We start from the raw sequence: 25,256 nt of genomic DNA, 5'->3' as shown, positions 1-25,256 counted from the left end.
AGGTTTCCCAGTTGCCTATATCTGCCTGGGAGCCTCCCTTAAGACCCCACCTCTAAATCATGAAGCTACCCCCCACTCCCATTCCTCTGGGTCCTGGCTATCACAGACTCGCCTCGAACTGCTGCGTCTGTTTGAAAACGTGCCCTTTGGACTGCAGTGCTCCCCCTCTTAGTCTGGATCCGTCTGGGGGTTGGGTAGGTAGAGAGACAGATGCCGCTATGTGGGCTGGACACGCTGGATGTAGGTTAAGTGCTTAATTTTACACTCAGCTGTTACTTCAGAGGTTATTTATAAACCTTGGCAGGGGGACAGTGTGATTATGCACAGAGCCAGTCATGGTGCCGTGAAAGTTGCGGAGAGAGAGAGTGGAGGGGGGAGAGGGAGAGTAAGGGAGAGCGAGAGATTACACAGATCCACAAAGAATTTGAAAACAAATCCAATTTTGATAAACTCATATATCTATTAGGTGAAATACTAAAGTGTGACATCACAGCAGCAAGATGTGTGACCTGTTGCCACAAGAAAAGGGCAAGCAGTGAAGAACAAGCACCATTTTAAATACAACCCATATTTTTGTTTATTTATTTTCCCTTTTGTACTTTTACCATTTTCACATCGTTTACAACACGGTTCATAGTGATAATATGACATTTGAAATTCTCTATTCCTTTGGAGTGTAATGTTTACTGTTAATTTTCTATTGTTTATTTCACTTTTGTTATCTATTTTACTTGCTTTGGCAATGTAAACATATGTTTCTCATGCCAATAAAGCCCTTTGAATTGAATTGAGAGGGGGAGGAGAAAGAGTGGGGCGGGGTGGACAAGGTGAGAAAGACAGAAGGAGAAGAGAGAGAATTGAATTGAGTGGGGAGAGAGAGAGAGAGAGAGAGAGAGAGATATCTCTCTCTTATCTACCTCACTTGCTTTGGCAATGTTAACACATGTTTCCCATGCCAATAAAGCCCCTTGAATTGAATTGAATTGAGAGAGAGAGAGACAGAGACAGAGAGACAGAGACAGAGAGACAGAGACAGAGAGGGAGACAGAGAGGGAGACAAAGAGAGAGAGACAGAGACAGAGAGGGAGACGGAGACAGAGAGAATATATCCATAATATGACATTTGTAATGTCTTTATTCTTTTGGAACTTCTGTGAGTGTAATGTTTAGTGTATTATCTATTTCACTAGCTTTGGCAATGTTAACATCTGTTTCCCATGCTAATAAAGCGCCTTGAATTGAATTGAATTGAATTGAGAGAGAGAGAGAGTTAGTCAGGGATGTGAGGGGTTGACATAGCCAGCCGCAGTGCAGAGGCCACTGTCAGAGGCAGGCAGGGAGGGCAGTGTTGTCACAGTCCTACAGCTTGTTTGATGTTCATGAAGATTTGCCTAACAGCCATCCAGGCTGTGTAGTGTGTGCAGTCAGTCCAGACAGTCAATCAACAAGAACAGCAAGTCCCTACAGCTGTAGGATGTTAATTTGATCACCCTGTTGTTATAGGACATTTTAATGCAAACTTGTAGTCTATTCAAGGTTTAAAAATGCTTCTAAAGTTTGATTTGACTTGATTTGCCCTAACTGAAATGTATCAGCCCCTACAACAATGTCCATTATTTATAATCCACACAATAAAAATAGTTTACATTTCCTGTGAGACACTGGTCAAATTAAGATCCTATATCTGTATACCATTTATCAGTAGGAGTTCCCCCTATTATCTCTCTGTACCTGGCCTTTGTACAGTGCTGAGTTGTCACAAGCATTTCCCCTCTCTTTATAACTGTAAATATCAGTGTCATGCATCCGACTTAAAGGTAATGCTGCAATCAGTTAGCATTTTAAATATGCTAATGAAGAAGTTGTAGGGTTGATTTAGGTTGGAGAACCTGTATATTTGAGGTAAATCATTTATGTATCTTCTGCTTTCTGTAGTAGAGTAAATGTGCTTCTATTTGCAGTCACATGAATCACTTGGTTGATTTGTGTGCTGTTTAGTTGGGTAGTTGGTGTCATCACGAACTAACAAGCTGTGAGTTTCACATGGGTGGTGGTGGTGGTGGGTGGTGTGGCAGTTTGCCATTTAAGTTCCTAACAGGAAGTACTCGTGTAAATGAAATGCTGTTTCTCCTAAGAGGAAAGAGTGGGTGACATAGACTTCTTGCAAAAAGAGCCCCAACGCTTTCATTTTCATTCTATACAATGTGTAACATGATTTGAGATATTTATAGATTTACTGGAGATCTTGCTAGACATCCTGGAGTTGCAATTTGGGGATACACAAAGACACACACACACACACACACACACACACACACACACACACACACACACACACACACACACACACACACACAGTGTCCAGTGGAGTAGAGCGACCCCTCAGGGTTGTAGACGGACACAGTAACACACTGCTGTAGACTGTAGAGGGGGATAGGCCACTGTGGTTCTATCACCGGTGGTGGTGGTGGTGGTGGGCCATACACAACGAACCAGAGGGACATAGTGGTTCCCGTGGAGTCACTGAGGCTGAGCTCGGGAGAGTGATGGTTGATGCATCACATAGTGTGCTTTCCTCTCCTTTTCTTACTGACAGGGTTGAAGACACACTGTGTGCTTTCCTCTCCTTTTCTTACTGACAGGGTTGAAGACACACAGTGTGCTTTCCTCTCCTTTTCTTACTGACAGGGTTGAAGACACACAGTGTGCTTTCCTCTCCTTTTCTTACTGACAGGGTTGAAGACACACTGTGTGCTTTCCTCTCCTTTTCTTACTGACAGGGTTGAAGACACACAGTGTGTTTCCTCTCCTTTTCTTACTGACAGGGTTGAAGACACAGTGTGCTTTCCTCTCCTTTTCTTACTGACAGGGTTGAAGACACACAGTGTGCTTTCCTCTCCTTTTCTTACTGACAGGGTTGAAGACACATAGTGTGTTTCCTCTCCTTTTCTTACTGACAGGGTTGAAGACACACAGTGTGTTTCCTCTCCTTTTCTTACTGACAGGGTTGAAGACACAGTGTGCTTTCCTCTCCTTTTCTTACTGACAGGGTTGAAGACACACAGTGTGTTTCCTCTCCTTTTCTTACTGACAGGGTTGAAGACACACTGTGTGCTTTCCTCTCCTTTTCTTACTGACATGGTTGAAGACACAGTGTGTTTCCTCTCCTTTTCTTACTGACAGGGTTGAAGACACACTGTGTGTTTCCTCTCCTTTTCTTACTGACAGGGTTGAAGACACATAGTGTGTTTCCTCTCCTTTTCTTACTGACAGGGTTGAAGACACACAGTGTCTGCCATCAAAGAAAAGGAAAAATGTGTAATCCTGTTGTCTGTCAAGTACAGATGATGTTTTCTGCCCTTTGTTGACTCCCCGATGGTCACTTGTACTCAGTGAGACTTGTCCACCCTCTCTTCTCCCCGGGGGCGCTTTGACCCATCTGAGACAGCAGTTGAGTGAGAAGCCCGGCCGTCTTTTTTTTCTGTATTCAATTTATTTATTGTAAAGCTCAGTCTGTCTGGCTGGCTGTGAGCATTTAAAAATAGCAGCAGGAATTACCAGGTGTTGGTTTATCAGTGAAATGAAATGCTGTAGATTTAGAGTCAAAACAAGAGAGAGAGGATGTGCTTTGTTGAGCAGTAACTGGACCATCAGCCACTCTGTCTTTTAGTTTACTATCTCAGAGTTCTATTTATTTCTGAATGAAGACGATCCTCTGCGTGAGTGGGGGGTTACTCAGCAAATTTACAGTAAATAGGGCCAGTATTGTAACACCTTGTCTCTGCGTCTGTTTCGTAAAGTAAGAGCAGATGTTTCAGTTCCCTGACTGACTGACACTCTCCGTTCTCATTCTCTGTTGGCTTTGAACAGGAAATCGTTTTTTCTAATCCAGCTGCCTTGACTTCCTAATTCACAGTGAATTGATTTCCTCTGTAGCAATCACTGGAGAACTGCTTGGAATATCACAAACCGAAAGGACATGATCTCCTCGTATAGGAACTGGAATCCAAAGAGCTGTGAGATGGACCTGGGGGCATTTCCTTCCCCCTCCAAGTCTCCAAGGTGCTACTATTCAAAGTATTTCTTAGGTACAAATGTCTGGTTCCTGGACATGTTTTACACAATTAACAGTATGAAAGTTAACTCTCTATGTGCCTACTCTCAGCTCTACCATACGGTACACTGACATTCCAACACACAAACCCAACCAAGGCTGGCAGTACTCTTAGTTGTGAAGGACCACATCCAGCTGGGTGGAGAATGGATTATTGCATTTAGCTGTAATTGCAATTGGTCTTCTTTGCTTGTCTCTGTACATATGTGTCTTTTTCCCCCCCTCAGACCACATCCATTTGTATTGCGGTCTGTGTATAATAAATCTAGTCAGAATGGCACTGGGCTGAGTGTCTGTGCGTGAGAATGATTTGGGTGAAGTAGCCAATGTCTTTTTCATCTTTAGAAGTAATAAAGAGGAAACACGAGGGCTGCGGTCTGGACGCTCTGGCGGTCTTTGAAGGGAAGGCCAAGGTAAAGATGAGACAACCGAGGCTTGTACTTGACTAAAGCATAGGGCTGCTACTGCGTGTGTTTGTGTGTGTACGTGTGGATTGTGGAAGTGTGTGTGTGGCCCTGTGTCTGTGCTGCAGATATCCATCTGGGTTGGTCAGCCTTTGCTAACTGAACACATTGTCTGATATCAGTAAAATCTCTCAATGTGTCTATTCTGTCAGACAGTAATGTACTTTCTTGACTAACAGAGGATAATATTGTACAGTTTGAGATTAGATGGAGGTCCTTTCGGGGCCATTAGTGAGTTCACTGGGGGTTGACCTATGATGTATCATCATCACGCTATCTTTCACCTCCGTAACCAGTGCTTCCTATTGTCGGAGTCCTGCAGTCAAATGACCAAATCACCCTCTAGTGGCCTCATGGTTGGAATGTTATTCGTATTTTTCATAACTAATAAGCATTACTGGGGGAAAAAAGGGGGTTTCTATGTCAAATGGTTTTGTTATATTTCAGTCCTCTGTGATGTATATAATGTGTATTATTGGGACGCAAACTCAAGATTTAATACATTTCAACTCTATATCTGACATGGTACAGGTGTCTTTTTTTTTAAGGCCATAACCATGTGTGTGAGGTGTCTACTTCTGTTTCAAAGTAGATTTGTTTCAGACTACCAAGAAACTCTGTGTGACCCTGATTTAGCCCACTGCAGTAAAAGGCTAATAGTTGCTCTTGATCAACATGGTCAACATGGTCTCTTATATGGTTCTCAATCAGGGACAGGTGTTTGACGTTTCCTCTGATTGAGAACCATATAAAGGTAGGCTGTTCACACTGTTTGTTTGTGGGTGGTTGTCTTCCGTGTCTGTGTATGTGCACCACACGGGACTGTTTCGTTTTGTCGTTCGTGTATGTAGTCTGTTCCTGTTCGTGCGTTCTTCGTCATTTTGTAAGTGCTCATAGTTCAGGTCTGTCTATGTCGTTTTGTTATTTTGGTAATCATTTCAAGTGTTTATCGTGTTTCGTCTGGATATAATAAATTCATTATGTCAAACTATCACGCTGCGCTTTGGTCCAATCCCTACTCCTCCTCTTCATCCGAAGAGGAGGAGGACGACCGTTACACTGGTAGTCACGGGATACGTTAGAGGAACGTTGTGTGTAGTAGACGGGATACTCGGACTGTCCTTCCTAACCTGCGTTTAGCTGTTGCTAACTCAACGGCTAGGAGATATCACTTCTGTAGTGAATACGAGTTCAAAGTTCATACCATTCACAATCAAAGTCCATGCTGATGTTGGCTTAGTTCTGTAGTTATTATCTGAACCATTCTGACACCGGATCGTCATCCTGGTGTGCCCGGAACAGGAAGTTATATTCTTGTCAATGGCTTTTATAGTGGAGGGAGAGAGGTGTGTCTGAAAAGTCTATTACCCATGTCTCTTCACAGGGGCGGGCCCCTAGTTGAGCAGAAGCCCAAACTTATGAAAACACATCTCTCATTTGGAAGCTAAAATTAAATTTCATCTCTTCACAAATAATTTCATATTCAAACATTTGAATTAAACAACAATTCCATGTGAATCCGATACCTCTGATGTTTAGACTTTCCACAGTAGAGTTTATGTCATTCTATCATTGATGAGAATGTGTCAGAGGGCAACCGAACTGACATAATATACCTTAAGTACCACCGCATATGTTCAGTTGGTCGGATTACCAGAATATAGTTCATTTCCCCCAACTTCTGATGTTACCCAGAATCTCCATGTTAACCCATGGGTTTCCTTATGTCACATCAGTTATAGTAGGGAGAGAGAAAAAGGGGGAAAGAGGTATTTATGACTGTCATAAACCTACCCACAGGCCAACGTCATGACACCTTGGTGTCACTTCTGATCTCTGTCTTACCCCCGACTGACACATGGGTCATGTGTTACAGGTGAAGAACCAGGATGTAGCTTGTTTCACGCCTCATTGACCATTTGGCTGATTTATTGCCCTTTCTGTCCTTCACTCTCTTTTTTTCTCTCCTTCTCCATTTTGTCCTGTTAAATTGGAGTCATGAGACTGTCTGCCAGGGTAGTGCTGTGGTCTGAGAGCCAGGAGAAATGAAAGGTACTTAGATAGGTGGGGGACTGACAGATGGTGGACTGACACAATGCGGCTGCAGTACGTGCACAACAGAGCACAACAGGCCTGAGTCAGTGCGTCGAGCCTGAAATAGGTTACGGGGCAGTATAGGTTGGTGGTCACATGTCTGTATGTTTGAAGCCTTCCTCCAACACCACGTCCGCCAGGCACTAAACACAGGACCTTGACTGATTCTAGACTAGGTTGGGATGTTGTTGGACTCAGTTGTTGTGTGTCTGTTTGGGGGAGATGGGGGTAGTGGGAGGACGACTGGTGAAATCATCAGGCTGCCATTTGTAGGGAGAGTGTGAGACGGTGGAAGGAGATCCAGACAGAAATCAAGATAATATGTGAATGTTTTGTTTGGAGCCTCTGGACAGCAACAGCATGTGGTGTCCTGATGTTCTGCTTGTTCCTGGTCCAACCAGAGGAAAGAGTTGTCTACCTAATCAATCATGGTCTGACCCTCTGCTCCTCTTCTATCCCTAACGCCTCAGCAGGCTCCTCCTAACCCATACCCCTCAGCAGGCTCCTCCTAACCCATACCCCTCAGCAGGCTCCTCCTAACCCATACCCCTCAGCAGGCTCATCCTAACCCATACCCCTCAGCAGGCTCCTCCTAATCCATACCCCTCAGCAGGCTCCTCCTAACCCATACCCCTCAGTAGACTCCTCCTAATCCATACCCCTCAGCCCCTCAGTAGTCTCTGGGTATACGTGGGGCTGGACAGCTTGATATGAACCATTAGCCTACTAACTGCTGTTGGTGGCATATAAATTCAACGTGTTTGACAAGATAGACAACATGTGTGGGACAGTGGCGGTCAGAGTCGTTTAAGATGACAGAGGACAATTTCTCTTTCTCATGAGCATGGCCTTATTTCTATTACAGCATATTGGAGGACTGTCATTCATATTCCATTCACGCAGTTCAATGTAACAGCGATAGGTTTAGGCTACTACATGATACTTGAATTTTCCCTACCCATCATGAGGTTGCTACAACCTAGCCTATGAATGAAGGTTACAACGTAGGTGCGCACAGGTTGAGAGAAAATGTTGAGGTGTGTCACGATCGTTGTTAGAAATGGACCAAGGCGCAGTGTGCGTAGAGTTCCACATGTTTTAATAATAGAAACTCGCCAAAAACAACACAGAACAAACGAAATGTGAAGTAAATGCAGTGTTCACAGGCACTACACAAAAACAAGATCCCACAAACTAAAGGTGGAAAAAAAGCTGCCTAAGTATATCCCCAATCAGAGACAACGATAGACAGCTGCCTCTGATTAGGAACCATACCCGGCCAACAAAGAAATATAAAAACTAGAATGCCCACCCTAATCACACCCCGACCTAAATCAATAAGAGAAATTAAAAGGCTCTCTAAGATCAGGGCGTGACAAGGTGACACACTGTGATACATGGACAGACAGCGACACATTCAATACCTCCTTGCACACTCTTGCCTGCATCTAGCTGATATAGGGTGTAATCATTAGTCCAACAGTTGCAAACGAGAATTTAAATTGGACAAATTCAGGTATGTTTAGCCCCGTTTTATTCCATTTAAGAAACGTTTTTCAACAGAATCGGCAGAATGAATACACCCCTGCTCATGCGTAAACACGGTTCAGAACAGCCACGTTGTATTCCTTTTCGCATCTATGCGCTCTCCACTCACTTTTTCCCTTTGTCGCTTTTGGACGTCAATGCACAACACATCAGCTGTATGTGACCAGGCCAAAAAACCTTTCCAAGCCAGAACGAGATTATTATCTAAAAATAGCCCTAAGATACAAATTAGAGCATGACAGACGTACGTTTACCATGTTGAGAAATAAGGTGATGAAAGAAATCAGACAGGCCAAGGCAAACTTTTTTATTAACATAATTGGTGAAGCAAAGGGAAATTCTAAACTGATCTGGGAGAATCTAAAAAAGTTAACAGGGAAAGACCATAGTAACACTGCAAAAAGACTAGAAATCATGGTGAATAACAATCTAACACAGGATGCAGTCGAAATATCAATAGCCTTCAATTCCTACTTTTTTGACTCTGTCAGGGTACTGACACAGAACCCCTCCACTGGTTTCTTGGGCTCAGTGCTAGTAAATGATGCTCAATCTGTCTTCATCATAAGGGAGGTTTCTGAGTCAAAGGTGGACAAGGTGATTAGCTCACTAAAGAACTCTAAAGCCAAAGATGTGTTTGGGATGGACTCTACCTTTCTTAAAAACTACAAAGAGTCACTCATTGGCCCCATTACTAAGGTCATCAACACATCTATTGGTCTCGGGGTGTTTCCAAGGGTATGGAAGTCGGCCATAATAATGGCCATCTTTAAATCAGGCGACCCTGCTGACGTGAGGAACTACAGGCCCATTAGTATACTACCTGTGGTGTCAAAGGTTGTTGAAAAGTGTGTAGCAGAACAACTGATTGCCCACCTCAACAACAGCCCCTTCACATTACATTCCATGCAGTTTGCCTTCAGAGCGAAACACTCCACAGAAACGGCCAACTGCTTTCTTCTGGAAAATGTGAAGTCCAAGATGGACAAAGGGGGCGTTGTTGGGGCTGTGTTTCTGGACCTAAGGAAGGCTTTTGATACTGTTAACCATGAGATTCTCATCACAAAATTGTCCAAGTTCAACTTTTCCCCCGATGCGTTGAGATGGATGAAATCATACCTTGAAGGCAGAACTCAGTGTGTCAGAGTGAGCAATGAGCTGTCGCCCACTCTTAGCTATGATGTGGGTGTGCCCCAAGGGTCAATACTGGGGCCCCTCCTGTTCAGCCTGTACATTAATGATCTGCCTTCTGTCTGTACTGGGTCTGAAGTTCAAATGTATGCAGATGATACAGTGATATATGTGCATGCAAAGAGCAAACAACAAGCTGCACAAGAACTCGCTATTGTAATGGTCCAGGTTACAAAGTGGCTCAGTGACTCGTGTTTGCATCTCAATGTGAAAAAAACTGTTTGCATGTTCTTCACAAAGAGGGCAACAGATGCTACTGAGCCAGATGTCTATGTGTCAGGGGAGAAGCTCCAGGTGGTATCTGATTTTAAGTACCTTGGCATCATACTTGATTCCAACCTCTCTTTTAAAAAGCATGTGAAAAAGGTAATTCAAATAACCAAATTCAACCTAGCTAATTTCCGATTTATACGAAATTGTTTGACTACAGAGGTAGCAAAACTGTACTTCAAATCTATGATACTCCCCCACTTAACATACTGCTTGACTAGTTGGGCCCAAGCTTGCTGTACAACAGTAAGACCTATTCAGTCTGTCTACAAACAGGCTCTCAAAGTGCTTGATAGGAAACCCAATAGCCATCATCACTGTCACATCCTCAGAAAGCATGAGCTCCTGAGTTGGGAAAATATTGTGCAATACACCGATGCATGTCTTGTATTCAAGATCCTAAATGGCTTGGCTCCCCCTCCACTCAGTATTTTTGTTAAACAGAAAACCCAAACATATGGCAGCAGATCCACAAGGTCTGCCATGAGAGGTGACTGTGTAGTTCCCCTAAGGAAAAGCACCTTTAGAAAATCTGCTTTTTCTGTGAGAGCTTCCCATGTCTGGAATACACTGCCATCAGACACACATAACTGCACCACATATCACACTTTCACAAAATGCTTGAAGACATGGCTAAAGGTCAATCAGATTTGTGAACATGGTCCCTAACTGTGTGTTGCCGCTTTCCATGTCTGTTGTCTGTAACTTGTGAGGTGTGGAAACACTTTGTTGCTTTTATGAATTTTGTCTTGCTGCTTTTTGTTCTATGTTACTCTGTCTGTATGCTATGTCTTGCTTGTCCTATGTTGCTATGTCTGTATCCTATGTCTTGTTCTATGTTGCTATTGTCTATATTGTAATTGTTTTTAATAACCTGCCCAGGGACTGCGGTTGAAAATTAGCCGGCTGGCTAAAACCGGCACTTTTACTGAAACGTTGATTAATGTGCACTGTCCCTGTAAAAATAAACTCAAACTCAATTCAAACTCAAACCATATCATAACTGCTACACACAGCCTACATCGTTGTCACCATATTAGCTAAAGTAACGTAGTCAACATAGCTAATAGAACTAACGCGTTAGCATTTCGCTACACTCGCATTTCGCTACACTCGCATTAACATCTGCTAACCATGTGTATGTGACAAATAAATTTGATTTGATTAGTAAACTTGCTACAATCATGCAGTAACTTTACAGTGCACAGTCAGTAAGCAGTTTAGCGCTTACACCGGCGGGCCCCGGTGGCAATAAATTAGTAAAACCAAAAGCTTACCTTGACTTGGAAGAGTTCCAGTGTTGAATAGTCATAGCGAGCTAGCTAACATAGCATCCCTCTGTTTGAGCAGGGTGTTTGAGTAGGCTAAACTAGCTAGCTGCATTTGCTAGCCAAGTAAGTGAAACTGAAAATGGAAAAAAATTATGAAATCTCTCTCTTGATACTCCTACATTTTGGAAGAAATGTATTTGTTCAAAACTGTTCAACTGTCACACCTGCTCCCACTCTTCCCCTCGCGCCAGGCTCCCCAGCATTGTTCACTCCTGTCATCATCATTACACACACATGCCTTCCCCCCATCACGCGCATCAGCTATTATTTGACTCACCTGGACTCGATCATCTCTGTCATTACCTTCCCTATATCTGTCTGGTTCCCCGCTCTGTTCCCTGCTTCTGCATTGATTGTCATATGTCCTTGTTTACCCATGTGCTGACGCTGGTCCTGTACTGTTACCTGTCTGTTCCTCATTAAATGTTCAACTCCGCGTACCTGCTTCTCATCTCCAGTATCAGTCCGTACACAACTATTGTCTCTCTCTCTTTGAGTCAATTACTCGCCACATTTTATGCACTGCAGTGCTAGCTAGCTATATCTTATTCTTTCAGTACTAGTTTCATTCTCTGATCCTTTGACATGTCAGTTCATGCTGCAAGAGCACTGATAGGTTGGAGGACGGCCTCCGGAAGTTGTCACAATTAATGTGTAAGCTCCCATCCTCCTTTAAAAATTCAAAATAAACTTAATATGTATGCTATGCATTATGATTTTTGAAATGCCATTGAGGTTAAAATAAGAGGCTTTGGATAAAGCATGGAGGTGCTAAGGTTTGTGGGAGCTCTCCACCAGTGAACAGCATCATGAAATGCTTTGGTAATCAGATTTTGTCAATGTTGTGGTCCCTTTGAAAAAAGACGACTTCCTCAGTAGCAAGCAAGGTTATACTCACTTCCTCTTTCTCTTTCTCTTTCTCTCTCAACCTCTCTCTCAGGTTTGGGGTGCTTCTCTTCATAATATCCTGCTATTACATGGTAGCAAAGACCTGAAGACAAGAGGTAAGCAGTGTGACATTCTCCTTTCAGTTTTTTTACACTGTGTAGATCTCTCATTGGGTCAACTGTCAATGTGCACTATATCTGCGATCTAGGGTTGTGTGTCAGTTAATGTCGTTATAAGTGGGTGGCTCACAAAAGAGTCTCAAGATTCACTTCAATGATAAAGAGTGATTGCTGAAGAAGAAAAAAGCAAATGGGAGTAACTTTCACTTCTCCTCAGATCTCTTTGTGCCACTGTGTTTGGCTGTTGTGGTAAGTACTAGACAGAGGGGAATTATCTTTACCCTCTGGTGGAGTTGACAACTAAGGTGCTAATAGGGGGAACCGGGCGCCTAGTAAGGTCACAGAGGCTGATGAATTCTGTCTGTCTGTCTGTCTGTCAGTAACCCACCGCTAGACAGAGTTTGCTTACTGGCAACTCCCAGCAACCACAGACACAGATGCAGAGCAGCTCCTATGATAATTGATGTGTGTGTGTGTATATAGTAGTGTGTTGATTATGACTGATCACTGTGTGTGTGTGTGTGTGTGTGTGTGTGTGTGTGTGTGTGTGTGTGTGTGTGTGTGTGTGTGTGTGTGTGTGTGTGTGTGTGTGTGTGTGTGTGTGTGCGCGTGTGTGTACAGTAGTGTGTCATTGTGTGTGTTTATGTGTCGGGGTGTGTGGTTGCGGGCATGGGCTGTTACAGACTGGCAGTCCTACACTACAGGAGAGCAGGTCAGGAAGAGGCTGGTACAGCACTGAAGGCTCACAGCTCTTCCTGTATGGTTCATCTTCCGATCGGCTGAGAGTAGTCTGCGCATAGCCACCTGATGATTGACGGGGGTCATTCTGTTACATTTAAATCCACCTCCTAACTTATGCCACTCTAGCTCAGAACTCAGTCAAACCATCTGTCATGCTTTCACCTTCATTTTTTTCTTTGTTTAGCAACCCTACAGGTGTAGGATCTTAATTTGACATATATTGTCACAGCAAAATAATCCTGCAGAAACAGGAGTTGAACGTTTAGTCCATGTTGCTTGATCGGTGGTTAGGCTATTAGCTGGCCAAAAGTAGGCCACATGAAAAGTGCAATACTGTTAATATAACGGTGTGTTAGTGTGGGTTTTCAGTGGATTAATGTAAATCACAAAGCTGCGGTGCAGGGAAATTCTCAGCAACAAAAGAGTGATCAAATAAAGATCCTATATCTTTACCACAATGTACCGATTTAATGCTTAGACACTGAAAGCAACTAAAAGGCTTGTTGTTGTAGTGAATGGTGGGGGGTGTAGCAGTAAGTGAATTGGGGGGGAAGGCTGAGTGAAAAAGGCTAAAGGTTGAAGTTGAGAGGAGGGCAAGCCAGGGCTTGGCAGCCAACGGGATGTGGATTTTGTGGGAGTGTGAGCGTAAGCTGATTATATTAGCGTCATGCCCATAGGCACACACCAGGTCACAGAGTTGCTGTGTTCTGTTCACCTGGTGCTCTCTCTCTCTATCTGCCTCCCTCTCTCTCTCTCTCTCTACCACTCTATTTCTGTCTCTATCTCTTTGCTCAAATGAAGGTCATGTGCTATACTGTACCACGTCATTTGTTTAAAAATAACAATTTATTGTCTCTCACAAAGTCTTCCCCTACCACTTTCTGTTGTATGTGACTCTGTCTGTCTCCTGGTCTATCTATGTACAGATGTAGCATCTTAATTTGACCTGTATTTTTACAGCAAAATAAGTCTGTAGCAACAGGATTTTAACTTTTAGTCCACAATGTTGCGTGATAAGTGGTTAGGCTTTTACCTGGCCAAAATAAGGCAACATGAAAAGTGCAATACTGTTAATATAACCATGTGTTATTGCAGGTTTTCAGTGAATTTTTATAAATCCAGAAGCTCAAATTTTCAGCAACAAAATAGTGATTAAATTAAGATACTGCACCTGTATATATAAATGTATTGAGGAGCTTATGGACACTATATAAAGAGATTTCAATTCCCTTCTACATTGTGTCATACAAAGACATACAGAGACATTACTGACACACTCTCTCTCAGAGCTGAGGGACCTGTGTTGTCTATTGTTAACCTTACAGACCTTAGTCAAATAAATATGTCCGATATGTTCCAATATTTGAGCTCCACATAATTAAGGCTACTTGGTCTTGTACAATTGAACCAATGACATAATGCAAACCCCAAGCGAAGGAAGTCTGCTGACTTTGCTCCAAGCGAAGAAGGTATTTGACGTGTGTATTTGACCCAGATCCGCTCCCTCATGCAGCTGTTGACTCAACACAGAGCAGAATGTTTAGACCCTCAGCTCCTCCAGAGCGAAACAAACTGCCCAACTACAGCTGTCAAACACAACCAGTCCAACCGCTCTGTGGCAGTCAGATACGTCATCCGTCTCAAAGAAGCTTCTTTCACTTTTAGTCAACTCAAACAGATGTTCTCCTCTTTTGATTGAAAACCTTCTGTACATTTTCCATGTCACTTCAAATCTGCTCACCCTACTCTCTAATATCTCTCTATTCACTCTCTCTTCAAATCTGCTCCACCCACCCCCCTTCTTTTTTCCCTTCTCTCTCTCTCTCTCTCTCTCTCTCTCTCTCTCTCTCTCTCTCTCTCTCTCTCTCTCTCTCTCTCTCTCTGTCTCTGTCTCTGTCTCTGTCTCTGTCTCTGTCTCTGTCTCTCCCTCTATCTCTCTCTCTCCCCCCAGGGTGTGTAAGATGGCAGTGTGGATCCAGGCCCAGCAGCTCCAGGGGGATGCGCTGCACCAGATGCAGTCTCTCTATGGACAGCACTTCCCCATCGAGGTGCGCCATTACCTGTCCCAGTGGCTCGAGGGCCAACTCTGGTGAGTGCAGCACAAATCCCACCACTCTACCTGACAGAAAGACATGCCTCACCCGGTAACCTTCACATTCGGTTCAATCACAGTCACAGTAGTAGCAGGGACCATGGAGGTGTTGTAACCTGAGCGCAATGTATAGTAGCAAGTGTGTAAAGTCACTGTCCCTGTGTATGTGCCTGAGTGAAGGTGTGTGTGTTAGGGAATGCATAGGGGATTAATGACTACTCTGTTCTGCATGTATGCACATACAGGATATCTCTAAGCGTTCTATCTGTCCCTGTGCCAGGGATGTGATTGATCTGGAGAACCCCCAGGAGGAGTTTAAGGCCAAGCGTCTGCTGGACAGCCTGATCCAGGAGCTGCAGACCAAGGCTGAGCATCAGGTGGGAGAGGACGGCTTCCTGCTCAAGATCAAACTGGGACACTACGCCAGCCAGCTCAAGGTGAGACAGATTGAACCAGTAGACGAACCTCCACACAAAGCTAGCTAGAGAAAGGTGAGACAGATGGGCAGTACCCGTATGAAGGCGAGAGATACCGCGCACACATTCCCAGTGTACGTGAGCAGAGCACAGAGCCAGTGCCCTCACAAAAACCTCCACACCTAACTAGCTAGCTGGACAGTTTTCATAAAGCCAGTATAAACCCAATAAACTCACAAGGATATGATAACCTTACAGCCAACTATACCAGCTGAATCATGGTGATTATTATTTCAATTATACTGATACCAAACTCAGCTAAATGTTAGTTATCACAGCCTCATTGGCAACAGGCCCATATCCATAAACCCCAACCCAAAGTACTTAGAAATAAAAGAGTACGTGAGAACAGCCTGCTCTGGCCAGTGTGTCTATATGAAGAAAAACAAAAGGTGGACAACACTGGGCTACGGTAACCAGGCAGTGTTCCCTTTTATGATCGAGTGCTTCACTCACGGATATCGGTGTGTTTGTCTTCACCCTTATGAACAGGGTTCAGAGGAACAAGCTGTCTCTTGTCACCTTCCACAGTGGGAGTAGGAGGCATCTTGTCAACACAACACTGTAGAACTACAATGCAGTCTTTCAACCCCGCATGGTGCCTTGGTGTGTGTATGCGTGCGTGAGAGAGGGATTCAGACCTGTGTTTCCCAACTCTCGTCCTCCAGTACCCCCAACAGCACAAATGTTTTTTGTAGCCCCACGGACAAGCACATCTGATTCAACTTGTCAATTAATCATCAAGCCTTCAATGAGTGTTTTTGTGTGGGGCTTCAACAAAATGGGTGCTTTTGGGGTTACTTGAGGACCGGAGTTAAAGAGAGAGAGAAAAGAGAAAAAGGAAGAGAAATGTAGCCAGTGGATGTGAGACCAAGTCGTCTGCACTTGAGAGAAGGATCTCATTAGTCTAATTGGGTTTAGCTAGGCTCAGGGAGTGGGCTTTAGAGCGTCAGCATGCCGTGGCGCGGGAGCGGGCTAAATTGGTCAGTGTTGTGTGCACGGCCGTACTGCCAGTCAGCGGCTAACACGGCTAACAAGCCTAACACGACAGCACATGTGGTCCTTGTCTTTCAGAGCACGTATGACCGCTGCCCTCTGGAGCTGGTGAGATGCATCAAACACATCCTGTACACGGAGCAGAGGCTAGTCCGAGAGGCCTCTAATGTGAGTATGAAGCAGTCTCTCCAACTTCCATTCCTACTCCCACCTACCTGGGAAGCTTGTTTCACAGGTATGCATATAACAGATACCTGTAGCTCGTATGCACAAAATACACACACACACATACACACACACACACACACATACATACATACATACATACACATATGGAACTAATATGGAAATACCCACACACCTTTTATAAATATTTGCAGACACCCAAACTCTAGAAACACCACACAGAGATGTTTAACATAACACAGCCAATTCCATGACATTATGGAAATCACAGCCGTTGGGGGTCGCTTTTCTGCCTCTCTGCCGGCATCAAAGGCAATTTACTCTCAATTTTCCCACAGACATACGTAAACCTGTTGACAACCACATAAATACACACAACACACACACACGCACACGCACACACACACACACACACATAGCACTTCACACCCACACCTAGTCAGAAAACCTGCACAGACACAGCCCATATGTCTTGCTGAAAGATAAACTTTGAATTTCTCATTAACCAGCAAAGCTGTAGGCCTGGTGGGGAGGTGAAGAAATGTGATATTTTATAACAAGGGTTATAAAACCATAAAGCCGGTGGTCCATAAAACATCTGAATATCAATAAACCCAGTGTTAAATTGATTTCCAGTCATGCCAGGCTTCTCCTATCACAGGATTGCATATTCTACGTGATTGCATTGCCATCTGTTTATTCAGACTGTCTTCACAGTGCTCACGTCCCCAGCCTTAACAAGCCATGGGCTGTGTCTGCCCACGATAAGGAAATGCATTTCCCTCTGCACGGTCTCACATGTTCAGTCAGTGGTGATCACTGCTGGTTATGGTCGTTAGGGATTACTGTGGAATAACACAAGCAGGCGTCATTGAGGTTGTGTTAGAGGCACAGGGCGATTTCAGGTTCTGTCAGTTTGTGTGTCTTTCTGCTCCATGCAATGATGATGAAATGCTCAACACCACATTAGCTAGTTCCTGCGAATCATCTCAAAGCCAGCGTTGTTTCCCGGCCAAGCCCTGTCACCTCTCTCTCCTCCCTCTGATTGGCAGTCGAGCTCCCCAGTGGGCGGGATGATGGACAGCATGTCCCAGAAGTATCAGCAGATCAACCAGGCATTCGAGGAGCTGCGCCTGCTGACCCAGGACACAGAGAACGACCTGAGAAAGCTCCAGCACAACCAGGAGTACTTCATCATCCAGTACCAGGAGAGCCTCCGCATCCAGGGTGAGTCAGCCTTGCCCTGGTCCCCCTCCTAGTCACAACACACTGGGTCATCAACCCCAGCAGCCCTCACCTTTTATTGGGCAGAATGACGTGTGGGTTTGTAGGTGAGTGAGTGGGTGTCAGTGTGTTTGTGTGTGTGTGGTCTGCAAAGTAAAAGACAGGTGTGTTTATGTGATATTTACTGCCCTCCCCCTCTCTCCTGTCCTTCCCCTCTTCCTCTCCCTCTCTTCGCCCACATGCAGCCCAGTTGACCAGCCTGGCCACACTGCCCCCTGCTGACAGACAGCTGAGGGAGCCCACATTACTTAGCAAGAGAGCCACCGTGGAGGCCTGGCTCACCCGGGAGGCCAACACACTACAGAAATACAGACTGGTACACTACTTTTTATACTGCATACACACACACATGTACTGAAACACACACACGTACAACCTGGAATGATGGCGCCGGAGGGGATGGCTGCTTGTTTTATTGGCTCTTAACCAACCATGCTATTTTGTACGTTTTTTTGTTGTTTGTAACTTATTTTTTACATAATGTTGCTACTACCGTCTCTTATGGCCGAAAAGAGCTTCTGGACATCAGAACAACGATTACTCACCTCAAATTGGACAAATAATTTTTCTTTAATGAGTCGGAAGGGAAGGATATACAACAAAAACACCCGAACAGGCCCTCATCCCCATCATTCGCTGGAGAAAGAAACAGCGATTTCGCGGAAGGAGATCGGGGTGCCTTGTGAGGATCAGGCGACAAGTGGCTAATCTGCCTTTGCCATCAGTACTGTTAGCTGACGTTCAATCGCTTGAAAATAAGTGGGATGAACTGAAAGCACGTATATCCTACCAACGGGACATTAAAAACTGTAATATCTTATGTTTCACTGAGTCATGGCTGAACAACATTAATATGGTGGGTTGTACTGGCAGGTTATACACTCTATCGACAGGATAGAACAGCAGCCTCTGGTAAGACACAGGGCGGGGGCCTATGTATATTTGTAAACAACAGCTGGTGCACGATATCTAAGGAAGTCTCAAGAGTATCTCATGATTAGCTGTCGACCACACTATCTACCTAGAGAGTTTTCATCTGTATTTTTCGTAGCTGTCTACATACCACCACAGACCGATGCTGGCACTAAAACCACACTCAATGAGCTGTATACGGCCATAAGCAAACAGGAAAACGCTCATCCAGAGGCGGCACTCCTAGTGACCGGGAACTTTAATGCAGGGAATCTTAAATCAGTTTTACCTCATTTCTATCAGTAAGTTAAATGTGCAGAGGGGGAAAAAAACTCTAGACCACCTTTTTCACACACAGAGATACATACAAAGCTCTCCATCACACTCCATTTGGCAAATCTGACCATAATTCTATCCTGATTCCTGCTAACAAGCAAAAATTAATGCAGGAAGCACCAGTGACTCAGTCTATAAAAAAGTGATCAGATGAAGCAGATGATGAACTACAGGACTGTTTTGCTAGTGCAGACTGGAGTATGTTCCGAGATTCTTTCGATGGAATTTAGGAGTACACCACATCAGTCACTGGCTTCATCAATAAGTGAATCAAAGACGTCGTCCTCACAGTGACTGTACGTACATACCCCTACCAGAAGCCATGGATTACAGGCAACATTCGCACTGAGCTAAAAGGTAGAGCTGCCGCTTTCAAGGAGCGGGACGAACCATCAAACAGGCAAAACGTCAATACAGGACTAAGATCGAATCGTGCTACACCGGCTCCGATGCTCGTCGGATGTGGCAGGGCTTGCAAACTATTACAGACTACAAAGGGAAGCACAGCTAAGAGCTGCCCAGTGACACAAGCCTACCAGATGAGCTAAATAACTTTTATGCTCGCTTCGAGGCAAGTAACACTGAAACATGCATGAGAGCATCAGTTGTTCCGGACGACTGTGTGATCACACTCTCCGCAGCCGATGTGAGTAAGACATTTAAACAGGTCAACATTCACAAGGTGGCAGGGCCAGACGGATTACCAGGACGTGTACTCCAAGCATGCGCTGACCAACTGGCAAGTGTCTTCACTGACATTTTCAACCTCTCCCTGTCTGAGACAGTAATACCAACATGTTTCAAGCAGACCACCATAGTTCCTGTGCCCAAGAACACTAAGGTAACCTGTCTAAATGACTACCGACCCGTAGCACTCACGTCTGTAGCCATGAAATGCTTTGAAAGGCTGCTCATGGGTCACATCAACACCATTGTCCCAGAAACCCTAGACCCACTCCAATTTGCATACCGCCCCAACAGATCCACAGATGATGCAATCTCTATTGCACTACACACTGCCCTTTTACTGGTGGACAAAAGGAACACCTATGTGAGAATGCTATTCATTGACTACAGCTCAGCGTTCAACACCATTGTGCCCTCAAAGCTCATCACTAAGCTAAGGACCCTGGGACTAAACACCTCCCTCTGCAACTGGATCCTGGACTTCCTGATGGGCCGCCCCCAGGTGGTAAGGTTAGGTAACAACACATCCGCCACGCTGATCCTCTTCACGTGGGCCCCTCAGGGGTTCGTGCTCAGTCCCCTCCTGTACTCCCTGTTCACTCATGACTGCACGGCCAGGCACGACTCCAACACCATCATTAAGTTTGCCAATGACACAACAGTGTCATCGGCAGTGTCAACAATGATGAGACAGCCTATAGGGAGGAGATTAGAGACCTGACCGTGGGGTTTGACCGTGGGAACAACAACCTCTCCCTCAACGCGATCAAGACAAAGGAGATGATTGTGAACTACAGGAAAAGGAGGACCGAGCATTCTCATCGACGGGGCTGTAGCGGAGCAGGTTGAGAGCTTCAAGTTCCTTGGTGTCCACATCACCAACAAACTAAAATGGTCCAAGCACACCAAGACAGTCGTGAAGAGGGCACGACAAAACCTATTCACCCTCAGGAGACTGAAAAGATTTGGCATGGGTCCTCGGATCCTGAAAAGATTCTACAGCTGCACCATTGAGAGCATCCTGATGGGTTGCATCACTGCCTGATATGGCAACTGCTCGGCCTCCGACCGCAAGGCACAACAGAGGGTAGTGCGTGCGGTCCAGTACATCACCGGGGCCAAGCTTCCTGACATCCAAGACCTCTATACCAGGCGGTGTCAGAGGAAAGCCCTAAAAATTGTCAAAGACTCCAGTCATAGACTAGTCATAGACTGTTCTATCTAGACTAGTCATAGACAGTTCTATCTGATGAAGTACAGCAAGCGGTACCGGAGCACCAAGTCTAGGTCCAAGAGGCTTCTAAACAGCTTCTACCCCCAACCCATAAGACTCCTGAACATCTAATTAAATGGCTACCCAGACAATTTTCATTGCCCCCTCCCCCCTCTTATACGCTGCTGCTACTCACTGTTATTATCTATGCATAGTCACTTTAATAACTCTACCTACATGTACCAATGACCTTAATTACCTCGACAGAGGTGCCCCCGCACATTGACTCTGTACCGGTAACCCCTGTATATAGCCCCACTATTGTTATTTACTGCTGCTCTTTAATTATTATTTATTCTTCTCTTACTTTTTTTAGGTATATTCTTAAAACTGCATTGTTGTTTAACCTCTCTAGGGAATGTGGGACGGTAGCGTCTCACCTCGTCAACAGCTAATAAAACTGCAGATTCCAAATTCAAAACAACAGAAATACCATAATTAAAATTCCTCAAACATACAAGTATTTTCCACCATTTTAAAGATACACTTGTTGTAAATCCAGCCACAGTGTCCGATTTTAAAAAGGCTCTACGACGAAAGCACACCAAACGATTATGTTAGGTCAGAGCCAAGTCACAGAAAAACACAGCCATTTTTCCAGCCAAAGAGAGGAGTCAAAAAAGCAGAAATAGAGATAAAATTAATCACTAACCTTTGATGATCTTCATCAGATGACACTCATAGGACTTCATGTTACACAATACATGTATGTTTTGTTCGGTAAAGTTCATATTTTTATCCAAGAATCTGAGTTTACATTGGCGCGTTATGTTCAGTAGTTCCAAAACATCCAGTGATTTTGCAGAGAGCCACACCAATTTACAGAAATACTCATAATAAACATTGCTTGAAGATACAACTGTTATGCATGGAATTTTAGATCCACTTCTCCTTAATGCAACCGCTGTGTCAGATTTCAAAAAAACTTTACGGAAATAGCACACCATGCAATAATCTGAGTACCAACACAACCCAAAGAGATATCCGCCATGTTGTGTAGTCAACAGATGTCAGAATAACATTATATATATTCACTTACCTTTGATGATCTTCATCAGAATGTACTCCCAGGAATCCCAGTTCCACAATGTTCGATGAAGTCCATCATTTATGTCCAAATACATCCTTTTTGTAATCAAAATTCATGACGCGCGATCACAAGTTTCAGACGAAAAGTCCAAAAGTTCCGTTACAGTCCGTAGAAACATGTCAAACGATGTACAGAATCAATCTTTAGGATGTTTTTAACATAAATCTTCAATAATGTTCCAACCGGAGAATTACTTTGTCTTCAGAAATGCAATGGAACGCAAGCTAACTCTCACATGAACGCGCATGGTCAGCTCGTGGCTCTCTGGCAGACCTCTGACTCATTCCCCTCTCATTCGCCCCCACTTCACAGTAGAAGCCTCAAACAAGGTTCTAAAGACTGTTGACATCTAGTGTAAGCCTTAGGAATATGACCCCATTTCCACTGTATCTTGGATAAGCAAAGAGTTGAAAAACTACAAACCTCAGATTTGCTGGTTGGATTTTTTTTCTCAGGTTTTTGCCTGCCATATGAGTTCTGTTATACTCACAGACATCATTCAAACAGTTTTAGAAATTTCAGAGTGCTTTCTATCCAAATATGCTAATAATATGCATATCCTAGCATCTGGGCCTGAGTAGCAGGCAGTTTACTCTGGGCACGCTTTTCATCCGGACGTGAAAAAACTGCCCCCTACCCCAAAGAAGTTAAGGGCTTGTAAGTCAGCATTTCACTGTAAAGTCTATCTGGAGGAATCTCATGCCTTCAGGGTATAAAAGATGGGGATGTATATTGATTGGAGAATATGTATGACGTGTAATGTATGGGTACATTCTTATCGGTGTGTGTGTGTCTGTGTCTGTGTCTGTGTCTGTGTGTGTGTGTGTGTGTGTGTGTCTGTGCATACTTGCATGTGTGTTTGCCTAGGACCTGGCAGAGAAGCACCAGAAGAGCCTGCAGCTGCTGAGGAAGCAGCAGACCATTATCCTGGATGACGAGCTGATCCACTGGAAGAGACGGCAACAGCTGGCCGGCAACGGGGGTCCTCCAGAGGGGGGGCTGGACATCCTGCAGTCCTGGTGAGACCCCTTCTATCACCCTCTACCCCTAACAGAGATCACATATGTCTAGGATTGATCAAAGGGCAGGGGCCACCCAGTTAACAAGCTGACTATTGGATACTGCTGGGTTTATATGGGGTGTAGTTGGGAAGAGGACTGTAGTCTAGGTTGAAGATGACAAAGGTTAAGACAATGGGATTCTAATATCCCATAACTCTTTGCAACAATGGGGAAGAATTCAATGTATTTAAAAAAATATGTTTTATTGAATATCCAAAACATACAATATACTAGCAGTGTAGCCGCTCAACAACTGAACCACAGCAGTCATCCAACAGACTCCCATTCAGGGCGACACACAGAAGAATCCAGGGTCAATGCCCTGCTCAAGGGCACGTCAACAGATCTCCCACCAGGCCAAACAAACAGGGACCCGAACCCTCCAACATCCCCCCACAGTTCCCCAATAGCTGACCCTCAACCATCCGAGACCCTTCCCACAGCCCCCCCCTTTCAAAATACAATGAATTCCATTCCCCACCCCAAAGAACCCCCCAAAGCACCAACAACCAACCAAATTAACTAAAGAGAAAAAAGAAAGAGACAAAAGAAAGCAGCAAACAGAAATGCAGCAAAAAAACAAAAACAAAGGACATCAAGGACCACTAAAATCAGAACAGCAATGCCAACTGTATATGTTTGAGTGCATGTCTGGCACTATTACATGTGTGTGTGTCTGTGTATGTATGTATTTGAATGAGAGTGTGTGTATATGCATGTGTACAAACACCTGCACGGCATCAGCCTCAGGCAAACTGGCATTAGCTGTAAAAACACTGACCCTCAGTGTCATTCAAACATACTTTTTATTATGTTTTACTTTGACTTTATTTTTTACTTTTATCTTTGACCATCATTCTATTTCACGCATAGCAACTCCATTCCCACTTGTCTCCAATTCCACATCCCAACCCTCAGCTTCCCTCAGCCCATCCCACCTATCTCTGCTGGCCACCCTCTTCGGAATTCTACGCAACATTTATCTTTCAACTACGCTGTGATGTTTAACGTACAATTTCAATCTATCTAATCGAATAGAATCCACAGAATGCGAGTTGAAGATAAATACTTTTACTAAGAGTATTAGAAATTGACTGACCCAGTCTCTCCAGATCTCCTAACAGTACTATTTCTAGGGTCAATTTTAGATCAATGCTATGCATTTTCAGCCATTTCTGAACCTGAGACCAGAAACAGGCTACCTGAGGACAATACCAAAATAAATGGTCTGTTGATTCTGTATCCTCACAACAAAATATGCAGAGCTTCGATGATTTTATGCCACAAATATTCAACATTTTGTTGGTGGCAAGAATTCTAAATAATAATTTTAGCTGAAAAGCACAGTCTTGAATCCTGCGTCATTTTATACAGTTGAAGTTGGAAGTTTACATACACCTCAGCCAAATACATTTAAACTCAGTTTTTCACAATTACTGACATTTAATCCTAGTAAAAATTCCCTGTCTTAGGTCAGTTAGGATCACCACTTTATTTTAAGAATGTGAAATATCAGAATAATAGTAGAGAGAATAATTTATTTCAGCTTTTATTTCTTTCGTCACATTCCCAGTGGGTCAGAAGTTTACATACACCCAATTAGTATTTGGTAGCATTGCCTTTAAATTGTTTAACTTGGGTCAAACGTTTCAGGTAGCCTTCCACAAGCTTCCCACAATAAGTTGGGTGAATTTTGGCCCATTCCTCCTGACAGAGCTGGTGTAACTGAGTCAGGTTTGTAGGCCTCCTTTGCTCGCACCTGCTTTTTCAGTTCTGCCCACAAATGTTCTATAGGATTGAGGTCAGGGCTTTGTGATGGCCACTGTAATACCTTGACTTTGTTGTCCTTAAGCCATTTTGCCACAACTTTGGAAGTATGCTTGGGGTCATTGTCCATTTGGAAGACCCATTTGCGACCAAGCTTTAACTTCCTGACTGATGTCTTGAGATGTTGCTTCAATATATCCACATAATTTCCCCCCCTCGTGATGCCATCTATTTTGTGAAGGGCACCAGTCCCTCCTGCAGCAAAGCACCACCACAACATGATGCTGCCACCGCCGGGCTTCACGGTTGGGATGGTGTTCTGTGGCTTGCAAGCCT

The 25,256-nt window shown here is 44.1% G+C and overlaps 1 protein-coding gene across 2 annotated transcripts in view; it reads left to right on the top strand.

The window, feature by feature from the left end:
- The window catches only part of LOC129829691 (signal transducer and activator of transcription 5B-like), a 96,145-nt gene that overhangs the window by 50,231 nt on the left and 20,658 nt on the right, over positions 1-25,256 (top strand). For both annotated transcript variants that reach the window (XM_055891554.1, XM_055891560.1), the window contains exons 2-8: positions 11,953-12,016; positions 14,712-14,849; positions 15,133-15,289; positions 16,403-16,492; positions 17,563-17,737; positions 17,980-18,110; positions 22,960-23,111. In XM_055891554.1, the coding sequence (XP_055747529.1) occupies positions 14,722-14,849; positions 15,133-15,289; positions 16,403-16,492; positions 17,563-17,737; positions 17,980-18,110; positions 22,960-23,111 (833 nt within the window). In that variant the 5' untranslated portion in view covers positions 11,953-12,016; positions 14,712-14,721. The remainder of the gene's footprint in view (positions 1-11,952; positions 12,017-14,711; positions 14,850-15,132; positions 15,290-16,402; positions 16,493-17,562; positions 17,738-17,979; positions 18,111-22,959; positions 23,112-25,256) is intronic.

The sequence above is a fragment of the Salvelinus fontinalis genome, chromosome 2, assembly GCF_029448725.1.
Source record: "Salvelinus fontinalis isolate EN_2023a chromosome 2, ASM2944872v1, whole genome shotgun sequence".
In the NCBI taxonomy this organism is placed as follows: domain Eukaryota; kingdom Metazoa; phylum Chordata; class Actinopteri; order Salmoniformes; family Salmonidae; genus Salvelinus; species Salvelinus fontinalis.
This window is presented reverse-complemented; position numbering and strand designations above follow the sequence as displayed.